A 26,502-nucleotide genomic window follows, 5' to 3' on the forward strand; every position below is an offset into this window, starting at 1 on the left:
ATGAAGTGTTTTTCAAACTCAAGGAGTCAGAAACCTGAGGGAATTAAATACAGAGAGAAGTGTCCTCTTCCTGTATTGTCAAACCCTGTCCATTCTTTGTGTGATTGTATAACGATAGAGGAAAGTCCCTCTTAAAGATTCATGAAAGCAACACTGTCCTTGGATTTTTTTTTTTTTCCTGTTCTTCTGCTTCATCTACACTGGCTCTCTTTAAAGATCCCTGCAGGCTCATCTTCTACAGTTGCAACGAATTAACAAAGGTAGAGTTTCCTAAATACCTAGTGATTCCCAAGCTGTAAAATTTGGAAACTGTGTCACTAGCAGTTGGGCCATGATTTCTACCCCAAATCCCTTTTTCCAGTCCGCCACAGGGTAATTTGACACATCTCCCAAGTGCTGTGAGAACAGAGGGTGGTAAAAATTTTATGCCTGTTTATTATTAGTGTGTTTATAATCTTGCTTTGGTTTCTTGCAATTGAATATATAGTGGGAATTTATGAACATTAAATGGTGGGTAACTGCTCAGGAGAGTGGATTTGGAATTTGCATATAAGCTCTAATAGAAGGAGGGGTAAACTCCTATTTCTTATGTTTTTCTATAAATCTAAGATTAATATATGAGGCATGAGCTATACTCCCTCTTCACAGACACAACTAAGCAGACAAAAATTGCTAGAATGAGAAACTGCTGACAAAGCCAATAGTAGAAAATATTAAAAATGAACAAACTCCTCTATGGGCATTGACATATTAGAATTGAAACATTCAAAGCATCCTAAGCCTTATAGTGAACCATTTCTAATCATTTCTGTTTTCTTAGCTGCAGGTATATGAACATTTGTATAACAACCATAAGCTGGCCATCATTCCTTCGTTTTTCTATGTCAATTATTGTTCTCGGTGCAAGGCATATGACAGCGAATGAAACAAATACCCCTGCCCAAGTGGAGCTTACAGTCTAATGGAGGATACAGTAAATCAGACAGATACATTAAAATAAAGTGTATTTATGATGATAAGTTTGTCATGGAGGAAAGCAAAACTGCGGAGGGGAATAGGAAATACGTGTAGGGTCTGCAATTTCAGAGAGATGGCCGAGATGACTCCATCAATAGACCTATTAAGGCCAAATTTGCTTTTCTAGAAGTGGAGTGGTTTACGTTGGTTCACTCACATAGTTTTATGACTCTCAAGAACAAGGAAACATTTTATGACCAGTCTATGGCAATAGGAAAGGGCAGCTTTAAACAGTGAGTGGGATGATGCTGCCAACAAGGCCAGTGTCATGTATTTGATTCTGGTGAGAATAGGTATACAGAGAAACAACTATAAAGATGTTAATACTGCCTTACTTAAAAGAGGTGGATTTTGACTTGCAAACACTTTCATATGTTGTGTTTAATATTATAATTATTGTTATCTTACTGAGGAAGAATCTGAGTCTGAGAGAGGCAACATGTCTTTAAAACATAGCTTAGATCCTATATCTAATGAAGACTACTCCAGTGTGCTATCTATCTACTGCCCTTTAGAAGAAGGAAATTCCAAAATGAGGAAAATTGCTCACTACTCTCACAGAGAAACTGGCTGCGTCACATTACCTGTGGCCATGGTGTCATCATTTCATGATGGAACTAACTCCTGCCTAGAGCTTTTGAAAAATTGTTAATAACTGAGGTGTGAAACCGCTCAAGTCTTCTTGTTGTACAATATATTGTGCTTTATGTTTCTAAATGACTGCTTGGAAATAAGGCACAACTACTTAGAAATTCACAGGCTGCTGGGTAAATCGACCTTATTTACAATTTTGAGAGACAACATAGCAGAAAAGCAAACCCATGTTTTAAAAGCACCAAATTATACTCAATTACATGAAGGGCAGTTTTAAAAGTTGAGTATTTGTCTTCATGATTAAATTTAACTGTCTAAAGAATGTCAGTATTCTTAGGCTGTTACACAGTCAATAAAATTTGTAAAGCAGCATTTATTGAAGTCAGACTTTCATTGGATTTTAAAATTTCATGGCTAAGTAGTTGAGAGTCAGTACAATTTGCCTTATTACAAATATTAAATTGCTTTTAAAGGGCTCTACTGAGAGGTTTCTTTGCTATGCAATTTTCTGTGCAAAATTAACTCAATATATCTCGCTAAACAAAAATAATAATTTTGTAAATAGGGATTTGCTTTTCTTTCTCAGTAACTGTATTCAAACTGGTTTCAAAGTCAACCCTGTGGCAATCTTCTTGTCCCTCTGCTTTTTCTGAATTTCATAGCTCAGTACTTGGGCCTCCTGTGACCATAATGATTCTGCAATCCTAGTTCTTTTAATTCCATATTTGAAGAATTAAAGGATTTATGAGAATCCAGAGATTAGAAAGGGATTAAGTAGTTACATCCTGGCAGTTCTCCTTCCGTTTCTTCCTGGGTTGAACACTGGGAGCAGTGGGTTCTGCAGTTCAATGGCTGTCAAAACTTGCAAGGCAAGTCCAGTACCACAAGGTGCTGTTAAGATGTGCCAGCATATGCCCTTCTCCATGAAGCCGGCATTCACTGTCCAGTTTGAATTTTTCCCGAATCTCTCTCCTTCTACCACGGCAGAATGGTGACTTGACTCTAAAAAATCGTGTGCCAGCTGAGGTATCAAGGGAAATAAGTGTGTCAGAGAAGAGGGCAAACATTAGCTGGATAAAGGGAACCAGGATGCCAGTGCCAGTTCCACAACCACCATATTGTTCTTCACAACAGCTTTGGGCAGAGGCGAGGCAAAGGAGAGAATGACTGCAAGGCTGGCTTTGGAGACAGATGTGGGTTTGTGTCCCCGCCTTCCAAAACCTCCCTGGGTGACTCCAGGAAGATTACTACACCTCAAGATCTCAGTTTGCTCACACCTCAGAATCTCAGTTTGCTCATATGTAAAGTAGAGATAACTGCTTTATTCATAGAGCTGCCATAAGAATTAATTTAAACCATGTGCATTTTCACAAAGGCCATCTGTACATGAAAATACCAAAGTTGGTTGGAAGGCAATTCTATTATAGAACCTATAATAAAATATGATCAAATTTTGTGCAAATGCAGTTAATTCAATTTAATTAATAAAATGGCTATGGGACTAAAAACACACTGGTTAACTTTCTTTCATGGTATTATGCATATCATTTTATAGATAAGAAAACTGAGGTTGGGAAAAACAATGTAACTACTTGCTCAAGAAGCAAAACTGTTAAGGGGCAGTGCCAGGGAACAAATCAGCCCAACAGTCTCTCCAGCATGAAGGGTGCACTTGCTTGCTGTGCATGAGGCCTGAGTGAACACACATGTAGAACACACGTATACACAGGTACACAGACATGCATGCATTGTGCAAACACACATGAACACAGAGACACACAAATCATCAGGTATGCACGTACACAGAGGCATACACACATACAAATCAGGTATGCACGTACACAGAGGCATACACACATACAAAGACACAGATACACAAAACATGCATACATAGACGTGCACATTATATAGTAGGTATTTGTTTGGACATTGGAGCTGCAGCTTGAAATAGAAATGGTTTTTTTTTCCTTAATATTTGTTAGGTCTCCTTATAGTCCAGTGCATAAGTTCCTTGGGGAGGATGCTAGTCAATTCCCTAAAGAACAAAGGGAAGAATTTGTTTTCCTAGGTGCACCCATAGGCTTCTCCTGCCTAGTAATTTGTGACATTCTTTGAAGTCAACACACTCCTCCCTCTTTTACCTAATATTAAATATCCAGCATTAAAGAGTTTCCCGAAATTGTTTTACTTTTGACATATCCATTTGCATATCAGACATAGTATGTATTGGCATCTTTATAATGAAAGAATACTCAAAAGTGACCCCCCAAAAAAAAACTCCAGCAGTTTTGGTTCTGTCTCTTACCAACTGTATAACCTTGGCAAAGAATTTAACACTTCTGATTTTTGGTTTCATCGTCAGGAAAAGGAGAGAGTTGGGCTAGGCTAGCTCTAAGATACCATCCAATACTGAAACGTGGGAGCTCTGTCAATGGCCATTATAGTCCTACAGTAGCCTTGACGGGGATTTTGCTTCATGGCCCTTCGGATTTTGACAATGGAAAAGCATATCTTGCCCATCCCCTGGCTTGTCTAAACTAAATATTCAGCACAATAGCAGCATACACTTCACTTCTGTTCTTCGAGAAGGAAGGGGATTAGAGGAGAGTTGAAGTTTAGCCTCAAAGAAAGACAAGTGAGATGATGATTCAGAAGTACCTATCTTCCTGTTATATAATTGGAACTCAGGAATGCCAGTGGAATCTTCTACAGTACAAGTGAAGACATTCTACATGAGGCCCAGCTGGTGCATGTTGCTGACCTGTCCACACTTACTACACTTCACAGCAAATTAAAGTGACCCGGTTCTAGCTAAACAAATAAGTAGAGAGCATGTCACCTTAGCCCACCAGTCCAATATGGACACTAGTTCAGTTTAAAGGATGCTTCTGTCATCAGTCCATCCATGCATGCTCTGTGGATTAATATCCTCAATTATTTAATACAAAATACTGCCAACTCAGTGGTCCCTTGGACAATAATTCACTTGACTGTCAGCCTGAAGGCTAATCTACTCTAAAAGTCTTAATAAAAATGGTACCTCAAATGAGTTTCAAGGGATTGCCATGAAATCTGGTCTAAGCAGGAGTCTTTTCAGCATCTCGTCTGTTATTGAACATCATTACTATGGGGAAATTCTCATTACTTAACCCTTGTGATAGCCTTAGGTCATCTGAAAATCTAATTTAAGCAGTTAAAAATTCTGCTAGGGCCAGGCACAGTGGCTCATGCCTGTAATCCCAGCACTTTGGGAGGCCGAGGCAGGTGGATCACAAGGTCAGGAGATGGAGACCATCCTGGCTAACAAGGTGAAACCTCCTCTCTACTAAAAATACAAAAAATTAGCCAGGCGTGGTGGCAGGTGCCTCTAGTCCCAGCTACTAGGAAGGCTGAGGCAGGAGAATGGCGTGAACCCGGGAGGCAGAGCTTGCAGTGAGCAGAGATCGTGCCACTGCACTCCAGCCTGGGTGACAGAGCAAGACTCCATCTCAAAAAAAAAAAAAAAAAAAAAAAATTCTGCTGTGTCAGATTTGACATAGCCTCAGTGTGACTAGAAGACAACCCAAAAAAGGAGGAGGGTGTTACCAATGGGATTTCTCATTTTGCCCTGTTTCTTATGTGATATCAACATTCATAATTTTCCTTTGTCTAAAATCATATGTTGACTGAGGTTCATGAAGAAGGATGCTAGTCTCATGAGAAAAAGTAGGTAGAACTGTCCTAAGAAAGTTTCTCACTTGAGCCAAGGAGTTCAAAACCAGCCTATGCAACATAGCGAAACCCCATCTCTACAAAAAAAATAAAAAATTAGCCGAGTGTGATAGTGCTTGCCTGTAGTCTCAGCTACTCAGGAGGCTGAGGCAGTAGGATCACCTGAGCCCAGGAGTTCAAGGCTGCAGTGAGCTGTGATTGCACCACTAGACTGCCTAGGCTACAGAGTAAGACCCTAACTCCAAAAACAAAAAAGAAATGTTTGTCAAAGACATATGAGTGTGAAATTGTGGCCCACTTTGGCCGGGTGCGGTGGCTTACGCCTGTAATCCCAACACTTTGGGAGTCTGAGGCAGGCGGATCACGAGGTCAGAAGATCAAGACCATCCTGGCTAACATGGTGAAACCCCACCTCTACTAAAAATACAAAAAAAAAAAATTAGCCGGGCGTGGTGGCAGGTGCCTGTAGTCCCAGTTACTCGGGAACCCGAGAGGCAGAGCTTGCAGTGAGCTGAGATCTCACCACTGCACTCCAGCCTGGGTGACAAAGCGAGACTCCGTCTCAAAAAAAAAAAAAAAAAAAAAAGAATAAATAAATTAAAAATTGTGGCCCACTGTTTGTTTAATGTTACCATTTGGCTTCTGTGACATGGCTGGTACTTTGTAGGCATTACTTCTGTTCTTCACCTATATTCTGATCCATGTCATTTTTCCCAAAGTTTACAACTATGGATCCTGAGGCCCAGAGTGGTTACGTAACTTGTGTAGGGTCACACAACTAGCAAGTGATTAGCTGGAATATGAAACCCCATCATTGTGAGTCTAATTCCAGTAGGCTTTCAGCTCGATCCTAGGTGTTCCTCCTACAACTTTAGTTTAGGTTTCAAGTGCTCCCATTTCAGATGAGTTAATTCAGGACAAAAGGGATGAAGTTAACAAGTCTTTTAATCTCAGTTACACATGGGGAAGGTAAGGGTTTGGAAGTGAGTGTGCAAGCCTGGGACAGAAGTGCAGAAGAACCAGGAAGAATAGAATCAGTCCTAGAAAGTAGGCAGGATCAGTTACTGGATTTCCTAGAAAGTCCAGACTAAATCCCATCATAAGGAATGCAGAGGGACTTCCAAATTGTTTTTGTGGTGTAGGAATTGTATTTATATCTGGAGCTAGAAATTGTGTCAGGTCTTATGAAACAAAATGGAATCAATGCCCAGCCTTTTCTCCAAGCTCATGGTCTTTCTCTGTGATATTATTAGTTGTCTAGGTAGGTTGTTTCATGCTTAGAATCACTGGCATGCTTGAAAAAAATAGGAACAAAGGTCAAATAGCAATTATTTGAAACCAACAGGAGATATGAACAACACTGTTGCCATCTAACTTAGCTCTTATTCCTTGTTTCAGTGTAGAGCTAAAAGATTCACATTCTCTGTGATAGAGAGTGCATATAACATGGATGACAAAGTGTTTAAATTCTTTATTTGTTGGAATCTTTGGCTTCTCTAGATACTTGCGTTCAATGGTCAAAAAGCCACCAATGAGATATGGGGCTCTGGACGAGACCTGTAACCTCCCCTGTGAGTTAATAGGATTAGAAGAGATGACCTTGTGAGTTGTCTTTAGGACATGGAAATACTAAAGGGTCTCTTAAAGGACCCTTCATTTTCATAAATGCCAACTTACTTTCCATGAAACTGCTATTTGAAATTTAGAGTTCTAATTTATCACACAAATTACTACTAATTTTACTTCACAGGTATCTTTAAATTATCCAATCCATCCTTGTAAGTGATAATTTTTTTTTTAAATGTAAGCTAGTTCATTACATTTAGGACATTTTCTCGGTTTGAAATGTACTGACAAAATTGAATTTGGAAATTTGAAATCTCAGTTATAGTCTCTCTTCTATTTTTTTAAAAAGGATGGGGTCTCCTCCATTGCTCAGGCTGGACTGCAGTGGCACATCATAGTGGCATGTCATAGCTCACTGTACCCTTGAACCCCTGGGCTCAAGTGATCCTCTAGTGTCACCCTCCTGAGTAGCTGGGACTACAGGCAGGCACCACCATGCCTGGCTTCTATTTAATTATTACACATCCAGGTCTTGCTGAGTGTCCCACCCAAGCTGCCATCCTGCTCTTCTTGGTAGACCCATCTTATTCAAAACTGCAGAGGAGGTCAGGTGCAGTGGCTCACACTTGTAATCCCAGCACTTTGGGAGGCCAAGGCTGGTGGATCACGTGAGGCCAGGAGTTCGAGACCAGCCTGGTCAACACAGCGAAACCCTGTCTCTACTAAAAATACAAAAAAAAAAAAACAAAATTAGCCAGGTGTGGTGGTGCACACCTGAAATCCCAGCTACTAGGGAGGCTGAAGCACAAGAATCACTTGAACCTGGAAGGCGGAGGCTGCAGTGAGCTGAAATCATGCGACTGCACTCCAGCCTGGGCAATGGAGCAAGACTCCGTCTCAAAACAAAAAACTGCAGAGGTAGTATCCAAACTACAGGTCTCATGCCTGTTCTTCTGCCTCACATTAACTCTATTTATCTGTTGTTTTACTATGTTGGAGGTTTTTCTAACCTGTATTCATTGCACATAAACAACTATGTATTGGAAGGTTGTTTGCTGCACCAGAATTTATGTAAGAGGGTGATACAAAAGATTCAAGTACCTTTCAAGAAATATATGCTTTCTGTTCATGTCTTGCCCCCAATAAAGAATTTCCTTTTTATTAATAAAAAGAAAGAAATTTAGGGCTCTAACTTTAATCAAGATGCAATACCTACCTTAGAATACATGTTAAAGTGTGTAATTACACTGACTTCACAATATGTCACTTAAGACATTTGATGCTTAAAATACACTGTTTAATGGTCACATTAAGTGAATTCAGTAGCCATTCATCCTTGATGAGAATTGGATATCACAAAGTAAATCTTAAAGTTCTTATCAGAGCCTCTTTTAAAACTGCCCTCATTGGAGTATAACTTATCTGTAATTTTAATTTTTATCTTTAATGTATGACATTTGAAAACTAGTATTTTATCTTTTATAAAACCTCACAATGCCACTCACTAAACTTTAAAGAAAACATGATAAATTCCTAATCTAAAGAGAAGCTTTTTTCCCTAGAAAATTAATTTTTGTCACCTTGCAACTGGAAGATCATAACTATATAATTCAATGGTTTCTAAATTGCTTTGGCCGTTGGAAAGCACAGTCTTCTTTTAATCTACGTGTTCAAAATTCAGTCAGCTCAAGTGACTAAAAGCATCCTTTATTTCTGCTTCAGATATTTTTTGTCCTATTTTTGTCTTAAAATATCTTATGCTCTATTAATAGGTACAGATCTGCTCAAGTCCTTTTAGAAGTAGGAAGAATCTAAATTAAAAAAAAAAGCAACAACAGCAAATCTGCCCTGTTCATCGCTATTTCTCTAACACCTGAGACAGTGCTTGGCAATAAGACAGCGCTTGGTAGTGCTAAGTCTTTGTTTTATAAAGAATGAGTACATTTATTTGTGAATTAAAGTTTTCCAATCCCTATATAACTGGATTAAAAGACATCATCATACTGTGTCTGATCTAGAAAACAATCTATATAAATACATACACACACCCACACAAGCCATACACACGCCATGTTTCAAAAGGAATTTGAGACATTTGTTTTCTCTATGTCAAACTTCATATCACTTGACATGGAGATGTGAACATTCATGTATTTGTACACATAAGATATATTTATCTGTGTATGTGCAAATTGGACATGCAAATATAAAATGACATTTTCTGTCATTGTTCTTAAGTATTCTTAGTAAAATTTCACTGTTATGTAGCTGATAATTATGATCCTAAGAGGAAAAGCAGAGGGCATGAGTAAGAAGAAAAATAGAGTAAGTTCCAGAGATAAACTATTTATGGGAGATATTCTAGGGACATACTAGTAAGTGAGCAAAGCAAATTTAGGATATCTGTCAATCTAAAAATGCAGCAGTAGCAGGAGAAAATGTTGAATCAGGTAGCTACAGGTTCTACTTCCAGAACAAGGCAGGCCAGAAACACAGGTGGAAGTATGAGAGGGTGGGAGAAAAAAAGCAATTATTTTCTGGCCCCTGGATATGCTTTAGCTGATGTTTCTGAAAAGAATATTGGCTCGTTGGGCTGTTCTTCTCTTAAATTGCATACTATAAAATCTTGAGGAAAACACCGTATTGAAGGGCTCTAGAATGATTCAGCACTCTTATTTGTAAGCCTGAAGTCGTGTCTCTAATGCAGCTTTGTCTGGGATGGCAGCAGCTCCGCTCTGCAAACAATGTGCCATCACTGGGTCCAAGAGCTCTTTTGTTGGCATGGGCTGCTGCAATGTGAATACAGTTTTAGTTGTTGCTTGCAAATCAATGTATGAGGCATGAGGGACTTTTCATCCCCAGTCGGGAGCCTTTGTATACTGTTTTCAGTAGGGGAAACATTGCAGCCTAATCCAAATAAGTGGAAGGGGGAGAAACCATAGTCACCCTCCACCACACACAAACACTCTCCATAGGCAGAGAGGAGCCACATAAAAGTGACTGGCAGCATTACTTCTTGCTGTTCACAGCCTGCTCTCTTGATAAAGACCTTGTCTTTCCAACTCCTGCAATGAAAAGCCACTCGCCTGAACCAGCCTTGGCACATACATCCCACCCCATGCTTCTCCCTTGCCTTGCCTTTGCCTGGTCAGGTCTGGCTGGGTGTTGTGTCTTATGGCTTGTTAGATAGAGCATCTTAGAATCCTGGCCCCGAGCTGGAAAGGAGCAGTGATTCTAACCTCCCCTTGCCTTTTTTTTTTTTTTTTTTTTAACAAATAAGAACCTGAGAACAGAGAGAGGGAGTCTCCTCCAAGATGGCAGAGAGACTGTTTTAGAACCCAAGGCTCCTGCTGCACCATAAAGCATTGCTCATTTTTCTTCTGGGTTATAGAACCAACACCTTAACCATCAGACACTCCATGTCTGCACCCTGATGTTACCTACTGACCAGTGGGCTTCTTGGTGATGTGATGCCTTAGGATTAGACAAAGCAAAAACTGAAGCTTTCTTGGCCAATGCCTTAGCAGCACTGAGTGACCGAATGGTTTCCCAATTGGTGAATAGTTGTTTTATACCCACACAAGCCCCACAGCAGCCTCGTGCAGTAGCTACTCATGAACCCATTTACAAGAAATGGAGAAACTGAAGTTGGAATTCCCACCCTGACCCACAAGTTCTGATTCCCAAGTCAATCCTCTTTCCATCTTGTCACACTTGCCTCCCAAAGCTTAATGCCAGTAGGACACAGGCATATTTCTGTTCTCTACACAGTTGTGCATGAGCTATTTTCTCTGCATGGAATACTTTCCCTCCATATCCAATTATTTCTCCTCACTAAAGTCTTAGCTCACATGTCAACTGCTCAGAGGGGTTTCTCGGCCTCCCAGTCACCGGACTTCATTGTATTCATAACTCATATCAGTATCTGAAATTATTATATTTGTTATTTGTTTTCTTTGATTACTATCTCCCCTTGCCAGAATGGAAATTCTGTGAGATCGGGGATCTTATTTTTCTGCACTTGCAGTGCCTAGAACTGTGCCTGACACATAAGTTAACAATAAATACTTTCTAAAGAAATGAGTGGCACTAATAAAGTCAGTCTTCCAACCACCCCATTCCCTTTGAAGATTTCCTAGAGGTCCAGGTTAGGGGTTCAGCCTGGGCTTGAGGTACAAAACAGTGACCCAAAATATTTTAGAGTTCAAACCTACAGACTTAATAGAATATGCACCAAGCATTGACCAAATAAAAAAGGCCACTGACTTATTGACAATAGGAGGGAAAGAGAGATTTTCCAGATGGTTGATATTGAAGAAAAACATCACAACATCATGATGCATGGTTACTATTTATGAGAGACAAGAAAGCCATGGCAGACAGACAAACAAGATTGTCAGCACCCACCTTAGCCTACCTACCCAATAATAGAAGTGTTCAGGAGCAGTGAGGGAAGGAGATGCTCCATCTGAATTCCACCAATCAGCTAATTTCCCTCAAGCCAAAACTAAGTTTACTATATGTAAGCATATAACTTCTCTTAAAAATCTTGTTTATACCTTTCCAATAGCACAAAAGAGAAAGTTGGTTTTGACTATGCCCATTTTCCAGAAGGAGAAACTGAGGCACACAGAATCTGTGAGATGGCCAAGAGCAAGTAAATCATGGTACCTTATGGTCAGTGGAGGGCCCTGTTTACTGAGATCTCATTAAAAAATCACAACAGAAAGAAGGAAAGAGGAACAGGCAGATGAGGGGCTGCCTTGAGCGACTGCCATTACTTTGTATTGTGCAAACCGAGGCCATCATTAGACTGTTACTCAATTTGCATCACCACTTTGATCGAACATCAACTTTCAAACCCTATGTTCAGAACAGAGTCCATTCAGGAGATCTTGAGATCAGGAAAAGGGTTATGAGAGTGTTATTGTCATTGTTGAAGAGCCAGAGTCCTTACCATTTGCTCCCCAGAGAGACAGATGTTTGCCACCAAAATGAGGAGAATCCCACTTCCCAATGGGGCTGAAATAAACCACGAATAGAGGATTTGCATAAAGATGCATTTTTTAAAATAAAATTCTAGGAAGAATAAAATTGAGCCAGCCATTCATTCTCTGAAAGAGCAATATAATATTTTGTGTATTATATCATATCCAGAGAGTTAATTTAAGGAGGAGAGATATTTCCCAATTACACTTTTCATAAAACAATGCTAAATGAGCTTACATTTTATCAGAATGAATTTTTGCTGTACAAACCACAGAGATTTTTCTCTATGGAAACCATGGGTCATGTAATTGTAGCGAGGTGATAGTTTTAGATCTCATAAGCAAGTCATTTAAATTCTCTGAGCCTCAGATTCTTCATCTCTAAAACAGAGAAAATAATACCTACTGCAGCAGGCTCCTGGGAGGATGAAGACTAAGTGGGATGTACACTTTTACCTACATGCATAAAAGTAGCTCTCAGTAAGTGAACCTGCATTCATAGATGAATCACAGCAGCATCTTAAGAGGCTCTGGGTGGTGTTTATGCCCCTCTGCATGTGGAGCAGCCTTGGGTATATATCTACCCTTTATATACATGTTAACATTCTCTAGGACATAACATTGATATGTTTGTTGAAAATTACAGGGTTATCACTGCCCAAACAGTTGCTTCACGACTCAGCTTCCCACACTACAGGAGGCCAATTTAGACACAGCTGCTGATATTTACAAAGTGTTATCAGAGTCCTCAGGCCAGTCTTAGAACCTGGTGTGCCCACATACTACCCACTGTAACTAAACCATCTAAACTAGCAGGAGGTATCTACACTTGCTGAGTACCAATTCTACTTGACAAAGCCTTATTTCTTAGGTATTCAAGTCTACAGGGAATGTTTCCCTATTTCAGCAGCTTGGAATTCTGTCAATCCTACAATTAGTAAAGGGTAAGAGAACACTCTGAATTTCAAGAGTCTTACCCTGACTTGGAGTTATTTTATAAACAACCAAGCTTGGGGCAAAAACACACATGACTAATTACATTAAACTGTAATTTAGGAACACTCAATTCATACAGCGGGATTTTTTTAGGAACGAGACACTAAAGCAATCAATTTTAAGCTTTAAACAGATTTGTTTTGGTAATAATCGAACTTGCATGGAGCTAGAACTCCTTAGTGAATCCGTTTTTCATTTTGACAGTGGCTACATTTGCTGAGAAATATTTCTGTCACATTAAATATTTCTTGTGCTATGTTAACCATCCCAACAAAGACCATAATGGCTTAAGCTGGCAAGCATTCTGTTCTTTGTGGATGATTTCATCTAGATGTTCATTCATTTCAGCCAGGTTTGAAAGTTATTAACAGAGAGTGAGTTGCCTTCTTGAGGCCCTTTACAATACTGTCGCACATCACCTGGCCCAAACCTCTTAAGTACTAGCGCTGGTCCCGTGGGACAGGATGGCCCACAGATTAGCTGTGGCTTGGAAGAAGCAGGTAGGGATGTCTAATGGGGCCTGTATAGTGTCTTCTCCATCCAAGAACAGTCCAGTAGTCCAAGTTACAAATATATAGCAAACTTGAACTCAAATTTTATGTACAATAGTATTGATATCCAATGCAAGGGATCTAGGTTGTGCATTCCTTATGAGACTCTAATGCCTGATGATCTTTCACTGTCTCCCACCCCCCAAAGATGGGACCATCTAGTTGCAAGAAAATAAGCTCAGGGTTCCCACTGATTCCACATTATGGTGAGTACATAACAATAATAGAAATAAAGTGTAAAATAAATGTAATGCGCTTGAATCATCCCGAAACCATCAAAATTGTCTTCCAGAAAACCAGTCACTGGTGCCAAAAGGTTTGGAGACCACTGGCCTAGAGAATGGGGCCTGGACAAATGAGTAGAACCTAACAGCCTGAGCTGACTGCCAGAGACTCTAAACCTGGATTGTGAGATTATGAGTTCCCTAATAGCTGAAACTCAGAAGTGGCACAAGTAACCATTTGGCAGAGAAATTTTAAAGCAATTCACATTAAGCAGGGGTTGAACTTGGCACACTCCAAAACCCTCCTAAAGCTTTAAGCTCAGGTGTTTTCTAAGACCCACGTTTCAATTGGTAGAAGAAAATGCCTACATTTTCTTCTGTGCACTGGCAACTCATAGATCTAGGAATTCGAACCAATTGTTTTCTGAGCTATCTTTGATAGGAAGTGTCTTTCAATATACTTAGAAGAAAAGTTGTTGATATCATCTACTTTGCATCAGAGAATATTTTAAGTAATTCCCACCAATTAAGGTATAGAGAAATGTTTATTGCACATCTCCAAAATACAAAAAAAAAAAAAAAGAGATCAACTCATGTTTGGGAATAAATCTTTGGGTTACTGAATTTAGTGGCAGAGGCCATTAAGAGTGGGAAGAGATAAGGTGTCACTAGACATAAGGTAAAAGCATATAAAAGGGAAAAGAAAGAAAAGAAGTTTCAGATCATTTTATGAGCAAGACAGTAAAAACCGCTGGCCCTTATGGCATCACATACACATGCATACACACTTTCTCACACATACACAAACAGATATACACAGATGCAAACTAGGGAACAAAAACGTATCAATTGAATCACCATTCTGTTTTATTTTTCTTAGCTGATTGCTAAGGTCTTTCATCTTTTATTCTTTATGATTCTCTCAGAACCTTTAAAGAAAAGAGAAACAGAAATACGTAACAGGAGAGTAGAATTTGATTTGTAATTACTGTATGTCAGGTTGCAAAAAAGTCATAATTCTGGAGGAGAAAGCCTATTGAGTGCCTGGAAAGAATCGAAAGTCAGACACATCCGCAGATGAACAGCAGCATACATTTTCCAGACCGCTTTACATACAAACTTGTGATGATTCAGGCCACTTTCCCAAATTCAAGGGTAATGAGCTAGAGGCAAACCAGGATGTTTGATTCAGAACTGAATGGTTGACCTTTGGCAACCAGAAATGGAAATAAGAACTTGTCACACTCTAAAGGAGAGATTCCTTATGATTCAACCTTAAGAAAGGAGATTCTGCCACTTGCCACAACATGGATGAGCCTGGAGGACATTATGCTAAGTGAAAGAAGCCAGACAGAGAAAGAAAAATATTGCATGGTCTCACTTATATGTGGAAAATACATATGTTTGAAAAGAGCTCAAATACACCGAGATAGGAATGAAGCAGTGGTTACCATCTTACTATGGCCAGGGGTTGGGGGAGGCAATGGGAGACATAGGTCGAAGGATACAAAATAGCAGATAGGAAGGATGAACATGTTTAGAGATCGAATGGACCACATGGGGACTAAAGCTAATGAAATTGTATTAGAAATGTTTGTTAAATAAGTAGACTTCAACTGCTCTTGTCACAGGAAAAAGTAACTAGATGAGATGATAGATGTTAATTTGCCTCCCTATAATAATTTTACTATCTAAATATATCCTATAACATGACATTGTTAATCTCAAATGTATATGATAAAATTTTTAACAAATGTTTAAATAGAAAAAATGGAGATTCCAAAAGAGTCACGCCATGATCCCCTGCTTTTACCTGATTGTTTTATTTCCCATGTTTTCTTGGTCCCCACGGGTTTGAGAAAGAGCTTATGGCTGGCTCTGCCAAAGAAATAAACAACCCAAAAGTCATATCTAGAAAGTATTAGAATACAAATATTAATTATGGCACCTCAATATTTTCACATTCCTAAAAAAAAGGTACCACTGTATCTATATAGCACTAGGCATTAAAAAAATTCTGACTCAAGCTTTGAATCAATATGTGATACTGAACTCCTCTACTTTCTTCCATAAGGCATTTTCTATAGTAAAATGTTTCCTGGACTGTTAGATCAAATCCCAACTCAGTCACTTAAATTCTGTGTGAGATTATTTTAGCAAGTCACTTAAATTCTCTGAACTTCAGGATCTTCATATGTATAATGCCCACTTTTCAGGGTTATTTTACGGATGAAATAAGATCAGGTATGTGAAAGAATTTAGCTCAGTGCCTGTCACTTAAGAGACACCCCACCAGGTTCCCTTCCTGTTTCTTTCTTTTCTTAAAAGCAAGCAGCTTGGGGAAATATAATGGCTCATTCAAACAGAATATATACTCAGTGAAATCAAGATGCTCACATTGTATTGATTTACTGCCTTCCTTCAGACAAGTAACAATAATGGAATATGGCACATTTGTCTATAAAAAAGCATACGGTTTTATAAAGGACTTGAGCATTTCTTCTTCCAGTGCCCACAACAGGTCTGAGAGATGGGAAGTTAGGAAACTCATTTGACAGGTGAGCAACTGAGGCTCTGGAAATTTAAGTGTCTTGCCCCAAAACAAGCTGTCACAACTATAAAGTGGCTTAAGTCTTCTGACCCAAGTGTCCATTACCTTCCAGCAGTCCCTTTTTCTGGTTCTCAGAGCTCTCCCTGAGTCCAAGCCCTGAGCAGGTAGAGAGAGATGTAAAGAAACACCTGTTTACTTTAAAAGATATGTTACCTACTTTAAAAGATATATGCAAAGCCAAGGGGTTTGTCTTTCACAGTCAGTCATGCTGATGATGCTCTTGCTCTCATGCTTCCGAGCAGGAACGGTGCAAGTGCTGTTACATCAATAGCTGAACTGACACCCTGGGCACTATCTGCAGTTTTAAGGATTTGGTTACTTTTGTAGTTATATTTAGGTAGTCCAATGTGTATCAGGGAAGCCATTTAAAAGGCTATAGGAGAGTTTAATCAAATACAGGTTATTTTCCATTAGCGGAAAAGAATGATTCTGAGATAAGAGGAATTTACTTGGGATTCTATAAAAGCAAACCCACCAACCTGTCTTTCTCTTCGAACACAGAGAAAAGACTTGAAAGAATTACGTAGCCTCCAGGAACCCTAGGCTGGTGAACATATAGAACCACAGAACAGGCATACTACCATCATTTTTGCTGTCACATAAAAGATGCTCCTAGGATTTTTTAATGTTTCACTACTCTTCGCAAAGAAAGAACAGACTTTTAAGTGTAGTCTAGATGGTGATGGATGAACATGATATTTCTTTGTCCTTTCCCAAGACAGGGTAATTGTGCATCATGCATGGCAGTCCGTGGTCATTTTTAATATTTAAGTGATGTCTGAGTTGGAGATAAAAATTTATAAAGAGCAGTGAGATCCCAGAGAAAAGGATGGGAGGCCACTTTTCCTTTCAAATGTTATAAAAGCAGATGGGCCTCCCATTCCAGACTTATGCATTAAAACATTTAAGATTCTTTGTGATATTGGAAGCCTACAGAAAGAACAGTCTCTCTCTCTATCACACACACACATTTTGCATTAATTGATCATGAAGGTAATTTCAGAGGACAACCTTAGGACCTAGCATGTTGACTAAACAAATAATGATGGAGAAACACAGTAACAATCTTGAATGGAGGGAAATAATGATAACTACCATGATAATCATTACCTTGAAATATTCTCAGACACTTTACAAACATGATCTAATTATTCCTGTGTACATCTCTCACAGGAAAGGTGTTATTTCCATCTTGAAGACAAATATAATGTCTACTCTCAATTTATAAGTGGCATTTCTTCTGAGAAGCTTCACCATTTGTTTTCTTGTTCGTCTTCAAAATAAGAGATTTAGATGCCCCAAATTAAGTAATTTTGTAGAGAAAAGGCAGCATAGTTCATGTTTCTATGAATGATTGATTAAAATGTTTTCCAAAGCATTTTATTCATATGCCCTGTGAAATTATAAAATGTTCACAAATATAGAAATTAAAAAGGATAGGATCCAAAATAAATATAACTAGAAAACCTAGTGCTTTTTCTCAACTTTTCTGAGTATGTGCACCCTTCCCAGCCCCGGTTGGAATGGGGAGTGGGTAAGAGGAGAGCCTGGGAATGGGAATGTATTAATGTGACTTTCTTCTTCCTTCCTCCTTCAAATAAACCCTGAGAATTGCATCTCTAACATGGAGTTCTACCTGGAGCTAAAGTGTAGGGTAAAAGAGAAGTGGGAAGAAAAGTAAAAGAAAGAAAAAGGAAGAAATGTTTAAAGAAACAAACAAAAAAGAGTAGGTAATAGAAACACTGAGTAGTTGTTCCTACATTTCCATGTCATGATATAGAGAGGCTTCTGAAGGGCTGCTGTAGTTTGCTAGGGCTGCTGTAATAAATACCACAGACTGGGTGGTTTGAATAACAGAAATTTCTTTTCTGGCACTTCTGGGAACTGAACATCTGAGATCAAGGTGTTGGCAGGTTCGGCTTCTCCTGAGGCCAATCTCCTTGGCTTATAAATGTCTGTCTTCTCACTGGATACTCATATGGTCTTTCCTCTGTGCACACACATCCCTGGTGTCTCTCTGTGCATCCCAATTTCCTATTATAAGGACACCAGTCATATTGGATTAGAACTCACCCTAATGGCTCCGTTTTCACTTAATTACCTTTTTAAAGGCCCTATTTCCAAATAAGGTCACACTCTGAGGTGCTGACAGAGCTTTAACATATGAATTTTGAGGAGACACAGTGCAGCCCATACCAGGTGTTTTTATTAAAAAGTATCTTCTGCTTCCAGGCAAAGTTGATATAATAAATACTGTATGAACAGCAGAGGGAACAGTCAGCAATGCTTTTTCACTCACAAACATTCTGATTAGCTGACCTGACTCAAGCTCCTCACTGGGGAGTTCTCCAAAGGCAATTCCACCCATCTGCGATGGCTTCTCCCAGCAGTTTATCCAAAGCCTCAAAGATGAGGCTGCTTTCTTCACAGACCCCCAAAGTGTATTCATATAATTCCAACCATGTGCTCACGGAAGAGCAGGCCATTGCCTCTTCTCTTTTCCTGTAAAATGACAGAGGACAAATCCAGACATTCCTCCTTAGATGTTTTCTGAGAGGTGTTTTTCCCTCAAATCTCTTGTGCTTTCAGAGAGTTTTCTCAATCATCATCTGCACCCGATGGCTTGCCTACCACAGAGTGTCTCACAAAGACCACACACGTGTGCTCCATGCTGGCCATCTCAGGTCATGTGGTTCAGCTGGAAAATTGCAGCCCCACCTACTGCCAGCTGCACTACTGGAATCATGTAAAGTAGCACCCTGATGACAAGGTTGGAACAGGTCAACAAAGACTTCAAGGAGATGTTCTTCTTTCCAAAATGGCCACATAACACATGTATTTGCCACCACTGCAAGAAAAGTTGACATTCAATATCCTCATTTTAAAACATGTCAATGGGCTTTATTTTCACATAAGTGAAATCTCCATTTTAGAATACTATTATTGATTTCCTGGTTCCTTTCAATAGCATGCTTTGTGCATTTCTTTGTACACTGATAATATGACTTAATTGGCAAAATTGTGATATATATATTATGTAATTGCATAGTTATATAAAGTCAATAGAAATTTCTGCATGCACTCCTTCATTTAATACATACTTAACCACCTCAGTTCACATGCTGGAGATGGTACCAAACACCAGGGACACAAAGATGCATGAATTCCTGCCCTGGAAGGGTTCTCAGTTAACTGGAGAAGAGAAGAACATGAACATGCACAATTTAGAAAAGCAGTTCTCAAACTTGACCATGCATCAGTGTTACATGGAGGGCTTGTTCAAGCCCAGCTTGCTATCCACCCCCTCCCCAATTTCTGATTCAGTGGGACTGATAATTTGAATTTCTAACAAGTTCTCTGTGCCACCTGCTCAGGAAGCACACTCTGAGAACCACTGATCCAGAGTTACAAGTGTTGGGAAGCTCCTCTGGAAGGAGTTCCCAGCATGGGTTTGGGGGGAGGTCAGACAGTGCATCACAGAGGAAGTGAGTCTTAAAGGATGGGTGAGGAAGGATAAGGGTGGAGTGATTAGGATATGCCAAGCACATTTAGTTCTAAAGAACAAAAGTAGGAGAAAGTGTGTCTGGTTTGGAATAATGCAAATAAATTTCATTTTTTGGCATATAATTATTTGGCAAGTAATTCCAAGGCTTGAGTTTGAAATAGTTGCAGGAGATGACGCTGGAGAAATATGCAAGGCTCAGAGCCATGATTAACGGCCCTGTGTGAACATTATCCTGTAGGGTTATTATATAACCCAGAGTTGGACTTCAAGTTGCAAGAAAAGAACCCTAGTGGAACTCCATCTATAGTTGTCTTTCTTCAAAAGAGGGTTCTTTCTCAGGCTGACACAGGGCTTGCCAACCTTTTGGAATAAATCATTTTCACTTCTCTGAAGTGACAAGTCTCACCAGATGTGAAAGTAGAAAGGGTGTGTTGATTGCATGGACGCAGAACTGGGTAGTTAAGTTTTTGCCATTGACCAATGAGCCACAGGTAAGGGGCATTTCAGTGTCTTGATAATTAATTCATTAGTTATGATTAACTCTTGGAAAACCCTAAACTTCACCCACCTCTCATGGCCTCCTGTCACATAGAGTGGAGGGATGACCGGCCTAGACAGGAGAGATTGAGAGAGAGGAAGACCTGGTAGCACAGGTTGTGATGAAATGTGCTTCCTTCCATTCTCTCTAGGGGAAGATGATGATGACGATGAATGTGGGGAAGAGAAGCTGCCCTCCTGTTTCGATTACGTGATGCACTTTCTGACTGTGTTCTGGAAGGTCCTCTTTGCCTTCGTCCCCCCTACTGAATACTGGAATGGCTGGGCGTGTTTCATTGTCTCCATCCTCATGATTGGCCTACTGACAGCTTTCATTGGAGACCTGGCTTCCCACTTTGGCTGCACCATCGGCCTGAAAGATTCTGTGACTGCAGTTGTGTTCGTCGCACTTGGAACATCAGTGCCAGGTAGAAATTACATTCATGTATAATTCTCCCAGTAGCAGAAGTTCATTTGCCTTCTTGACGCTTTCTTTCCTACAATTTCAAGGGCTGTGATAACAAACCACGACCTATGAAAGACGAGAGCCCAGAGGTATAAATAATGTAACTGCCAGAACACTGTCATGGCCCTTCTCAAGGTTCAAAAGCCGGTCAGTGTCATTGCAATGACAGGAAAGCATCCCAGATCCCCAGAGGGTCTCCATGGCCTGTAAGAGACCAGATTGGTTTGATGGATAGATTTTCAGATCAGCTTCCCATTGCAATAAGCACTTTTGAAAAAACAAAACAAAAATATAGAGTCAGCCTTAAGAACCAAATTTCTGTCTTTTATATACTTGGTAACATTTTAATGATCTCTATGAAACTGTATTCATTTAGGTAACTAGGAAAATGTACTTACTGGAGACCTGATAAAATATTCTCTTGACCCAAATATTAATGAGAGGAAAGAGAAAGTAGAGATTGATCAAGACAGGAAAAAAGTAATCCTGACAAAAGTGGACTGGCCAAATGTATATTTCATGAACATCCCTTCATGCATTCCTTACAAGCTGAATTTTTCGTCTGACCTACAACTATACTTTACTATGTTTACTCATATTTCTGAGTAAGACATCATCTTCCCAAACAACACTGATAGCAATAATTTTCAAACTTTGGTGGGGATCAGAATTACCTGAGAGCTTGTTAAGAAATACAAATCCCTGAGAACCATCAACAACCTCTGGAAGATCTAGGAGTGACAGGGCCCAGGAATGTGGGTTGTAAAGCTCACAAGTGACTCTGGTATACACCAGAGCTTATTGTAACTGAAACTCTGGATCTACTCTCCAGCACTAATTAGCATCTTGACAGATATATAGCCTTTACTTTGAGCAACAATACCCACGTTCTTAACCAAATATCAAGCCAAGGACAAGCATTACAGTAGCCTTGGTAAAAGGCAGGACTAGAAGCAAATACAGCTGTGCTAATGGTGCTATTCACTGTCCACTTTCCCTATTTCCCACAGTCCTGACATAGTCACTTTGTTTTCTACTAAAGTTTGCCATAGTTGTCAAGCCTGACTTTTGGTTTGAGTCTGAAAACAACTACAGTTTAAATCATGTATTTCTTTCTACTCAAATTCATCAGTTATTCTTCTTCAGGCAGCTATTTATCGTCCAGTGACTGTGGCCAAGTTACTTAACCTCTCTGAGCCTCAGTTTCTTCATTTACAAAATAGGGATAATCATACTTAACATGCAGAATTACGGTCAAGATTGGAAAAAAATACCTGCAAATTATGCATCTAGTAAAGCACCTGGGACATAGAAAAAAATTTAATAAAATTGTATTTCTGGTGATTATTGTTTATATTGAATAATTTAGGATGATCTGAACAGTATAAATCTGGACACTTCATTCATTAACCATGGATGAAGTATCCAGATTTATACCGGTCAGCCATAAGGCATGGTGTTATGCAACTCACTGCCTGCCTGGGGGTTCTGATTAAAGACTCCACATGCTTCTGGTAACCAACTGAGGGAATGGAGGAGCTAGGGGACCTAGAGGGTTCTCTTACTTTCACCTTAGCAAGCAGGGCTGTTTGAAATCGTTCAGTTGACCATTGATCCTTAGAGAAGAACAGAGTCCCTCTCAATCCCAACTACGTTCCAGCAGTTCCATATTGGTCATTTTCTTTGCATCTTTTTCCAGAGTTACCAGAAATTTACCAAGCAAAAGGAAAAACTTAAGATATTCTTAAGGTGTTTTGATTAGAGACTACATATAAAACCAAAGGAATAAACGTTGTGGTTGTCTGTTGCTTCTATCTGAGGTAATTATAGGAAAATATGTTGGAGTCCACTTTTCCTACGGTTTAAGTCACTGAATCACATTGTGTCCAAGTTAGCACACACTGTTGGTCATGGGTTTAGTTCCTGAGGAGAATATGTGCAAATAATGATCATAAAGGCAAAAATTAGGTCTGTTATAGCAATTGTCCAAAATCAGCAGTTTATCCGACCAAATACATCCCTTGTTTTCAAAAGGATTTAAAAAATGCTTTTCCTATCTGAAATCCTTGTTCCTGAAAGTGTTTTTATGCCCCAATACCTCTTATCCAATATACCCTCAAGCTGGCTTTTTCTAAATGTCAGTCTTCCAAAAGGCCTCTGTGTGTCTCTTGTTTTAAGAAACTCTTGAAACTTGTGGCAGCCTTATAATTAAAATTTATTTTTCCCTATAACATGAGTTATGGATTACAGCAAACCTTCATGTTTAGAGGAGTCACTTGTTCTGCCACTTAAAACTAACTCAGAACCCAGGTGGAGACATCAAGAGGTAAGAAAATCTGTTTGGGGAAGGAAAATACAACAGAATCATTTGTTGTTGAAACAGTTTCCCTACACTGCCATAAATGCTTTCCATCGGGACACAGATCTCTTTGCTGTGTTATTGAGAGAATTCCATAATTTGCTGCAATATTAACTGTGCAGCAAGCTCCCCAAACAATATATTCAGAGGTAATCTTAGATAATCTTATCTATATAAAGACATTTTTTCCAAAAACTGTGAAAATTGAAGAGGCTGTTGGATGAACATCATATTTCTGACTTTATTTTTCGACCCTGCTGATTCAGAGCAATGTTTTATTATACATCCTGACTCCTAAGAAAAATGATGCTATTGTTTCTAGATGACAAAGCCCAGTTGCTACAGGCAGAAGAATAAAGAAAAATAATTCCCTTCACTTATAGCCTACTATTTAGTCAGCAGCAGTCCTGGGGCCCAGCGTTTTCTCTAGGCCCATGTTTTGGCACTTTTCCTGAAACAGAAGGGCCCCTTCCTAGTGTCTGATATTCTGCTGCTTCTTTCTAGGTTAGACTTTTGGATTCTTAGATTCTAAAGGCCAGACGGACATTGAAAACTTTCCCGTTAGTCCTCCTGCCTCAAGGCAGGAAGTAATATCTATATATCTCATCAAAAGTGTTTTTACCTTACTATTCAAAGTGTATGGGGAAAAGCTTATACATTTTCAAGTGAGACAAAGCTTCTTCCTTGTACCAGCTGGTAGCAAATGCTCATACTCTACTGGCAGAGAAGGATTCATAGAGGTCTTCACTTACCCTCAATGTTAGGTGTTTCGGCAAGAGCTTGAAGACCCGTGCCTGTGAATAGAGAAAGGGCCTCCTCTTCCCGAATCACCATTTTTCAGACTTCTCTCTCTGGAGAAAGAGGCTTCCCAAGTAGCCTCTTCCCACCTTTAAATGTTGGAGTAAGCCCAAGACCGGTCTTCATCCTTCTTCTCATCTTGGTCCATGCTCACTTCCTGGACATCAGTCTCCATGGTGTAAATGACATCTATCTGCCAATGACTGCTGAATGTATATCCCCAGCCTCAATTTTCCTCTAAGTGCTAGATTCATATACTAGCTGTCTTCCCTATATTGATGCTAGACATGTAATTTGCAGCTCAGAATTACTGTATCTAAAACAGAACTGTTGATTTCTACTGCCCAATGGCCTTATCCTTTAACCAAACCTACTCTTTCCACGTCTTGCCTTTCTCAGGAGAACAAGTCATCATCCATCCAGGTATCCTTGATTCCTTTTTCTCCTCCCCATGGTCAAAGGTCCTGCAGATCTTTATTTTTTAATTTTATTTATGTTTAAGATGGAGACTGGCTCTGTCGCCCAGGCTGGAGTGCAGTGGCACGATCTTGGCTCACTGCAACCTCCGCCTCTCGGGTTCAAGCAAGCCTCCTGCCTCAGCCTCCCGAGTAGCTGGGACTACAGGCACATGCCACCGTGCCTAGCTAATTTTTGTATTTTTAGTAGAGAGAGGGTTTCACCATATTGGTCAGGCTGGTCTCAAGCTCTTGACCTTAGGTGATCCCCCCCACCCCTCCCCTGCCGCCCCCAACCCCCGCCTCAGCCTCCCAAAGTGCTGGAATTATAGGAGTGAGCCACCGCACCTGGCTGACCTTTCCTTTAAAGTGTGTCTTGATTGAGCCCATCTAGCTATCTCTCCACCACCACCATCCTAGTCTACACAGCTGTCCTCTCTCACCCATATCTCTGCAGTAGCCTCCTATCTGTCTCCCTGCTTCTGCTAGAGATCATTTCAAGCGGTAAATCAGGCCAGACTACAGCTTATAGTCTTCCAATGGCTTCTTATTTAACTTAGGATAAATTCTGAAAAGCATCACTCTGTCTTACCAAGACCAACATGATTTGGCCCCTGCCTATCTTTCCAGTCTGTTCTCTTCCTTGCCTGCTGTTCTTTGGGCCCATGGGCCTTTTTTTCTATCCACACACCAAGCTCATTCCTTTCTTTGGATTGCACTAGCTGTCTCATATCCCCTTCATTTACACAAGACTGGCTGTTTGTCTTCAATTACATTTCATCTTAAATGATATCTTTAAAGAGCCCTTTTATAATCACCAACTGTGAAGTAGTCAACCAGTTCTTTTGTATTATTTCACTCTATTTTCTATATTTATTACATTCCGGATTTTTTTAGTTTACTTATTTTTGAATGTTATTTTCTAACTCTGTCCACTAAAATGTAAGCTTCATTAGAAGAGAAACCTCTTGTTCTTTTCTCTAGTGCCTAGGATGGTGCCTAGCTGACACAGAAGTAATGCAATTGTGTATCTGTGTGTTTGTCTTTGGGTTGTATATGTAAATACATGTACAAATCAGTCATTTACACATTAGTACAAGTTGGTTCAATCAGATTGCTTTCTTTCTAATATCTTCTAGCGACAGTTAAGAATTGAAATTATTGAGGGAGGTAAGTAGATGATTTTTTAGTGTTGCTTATTCTTGAATAGGACATATCTGAGAAGGTTATTGTAGTAAGAAGGGACAAAAGTTAAGAGCACTGAGGACCTCAGAACAAACATTTTTCCTCTTTCATAATTTTGGCTATGGTGGGAACTGTGATGAGGAGCAAGGTTCTTTTTTTGGTCTTTTCTTCATTCTTTTCTCTCCTAGGATCCCTTCTCGCAAGACCCAGACCTCAGGCCAGTACTTTTAAAACTTTAGGTAGACCAGGTGCGGTACCTCACGCCTGTAATCCCAGCACTTTGGGAGGCTGAGGCAGGCAGGAGTTCAAGACCAACCTGGCCAACATGGTGAAACCTTGTCTCTACTAAAAATACAAAAATTAGCCGGGCGTGGTGGTGGGCACCTGTAATCCCAGCTACTCGGGAGGCTGAGACAGGAGAATGGCTTGAACCCAGGAGGCGGAGGTTGCAGTGAGCTGAGATTGCACCACTGCACTCCAGCCTGGGCAACAGAGCAAGACTCCATCTCAAAAAAAAAACAAAAACAAAAACAAAAAACACAAAAAAAAACTTTAGGTATACTCTGGAGTGCTGAATTTTGCACTAACACAAGTTAGTGCAATTTTGCCTAACACAAGTGTATAACTATGTTATGTATCACATTATTTCTATGGAAAAACAAGTTCAAAATAAAGGGGAAAAAATTAAGAAGGAGCATTTGGAACCCAGCCTTTTTTTGGACTAAGGGCCACCTAGTCATTGGACATTCTTTTAGCTTACAGTTATTTACTTGGATAAGCCTTGGGTATATTGGGCCAGGACATTCCAGCTTATATCCCAGATTCAAAATACGGACTTTCCTTTCATCTCTTGTTCCTATTGGATTCAAATAAATAGAAGTAAGCATCCTCCTTTAACTGCAGGGAGAACTCTGAGATACTGATGAGTGGGGGGGGGGG

At 39.8% G+C, this 26,502-nt stretch overlaps 1 protein-coding gene across 16 annotated transcripts in view; it reads left to right on the top strand.

Annotated features, from left to right (window-relative positions):
- SLC8A1 (solute carrier family 8 member A1) overlaps positions 1-26,502 on the top strand; it is a 332,278-nt gene that overhangs the window by 284,599 nt on the left and 21,177 nt on the right. For all 16 annotated transcript variants that reach the window (XM_054545974.2, XM_054545980.2, XM_063713232.1 and 13 more), the window contains 1 exon segment: positions 20,453-20,728. In XM_054545974.2, coding sequence (XP_054401949.1) covers positions 20,453-20,728 — 276 coding nt within the window.

Source organism: Pongo abelii, chromosome 12, assembly GCF_028885655.2.
Source record: "Pongo abelii isolate AG06213 chromosome 12, NHGRI_mPonAbe1-v2.0_pri, whole genome shotgun sequence".
NCBI classification, from domain to species: domain Eukaryota; kingdom Metazoa; phylum Chordata; class Mammalia; order Primates; family Hominidae; genus Pongo; species Pongo abelii.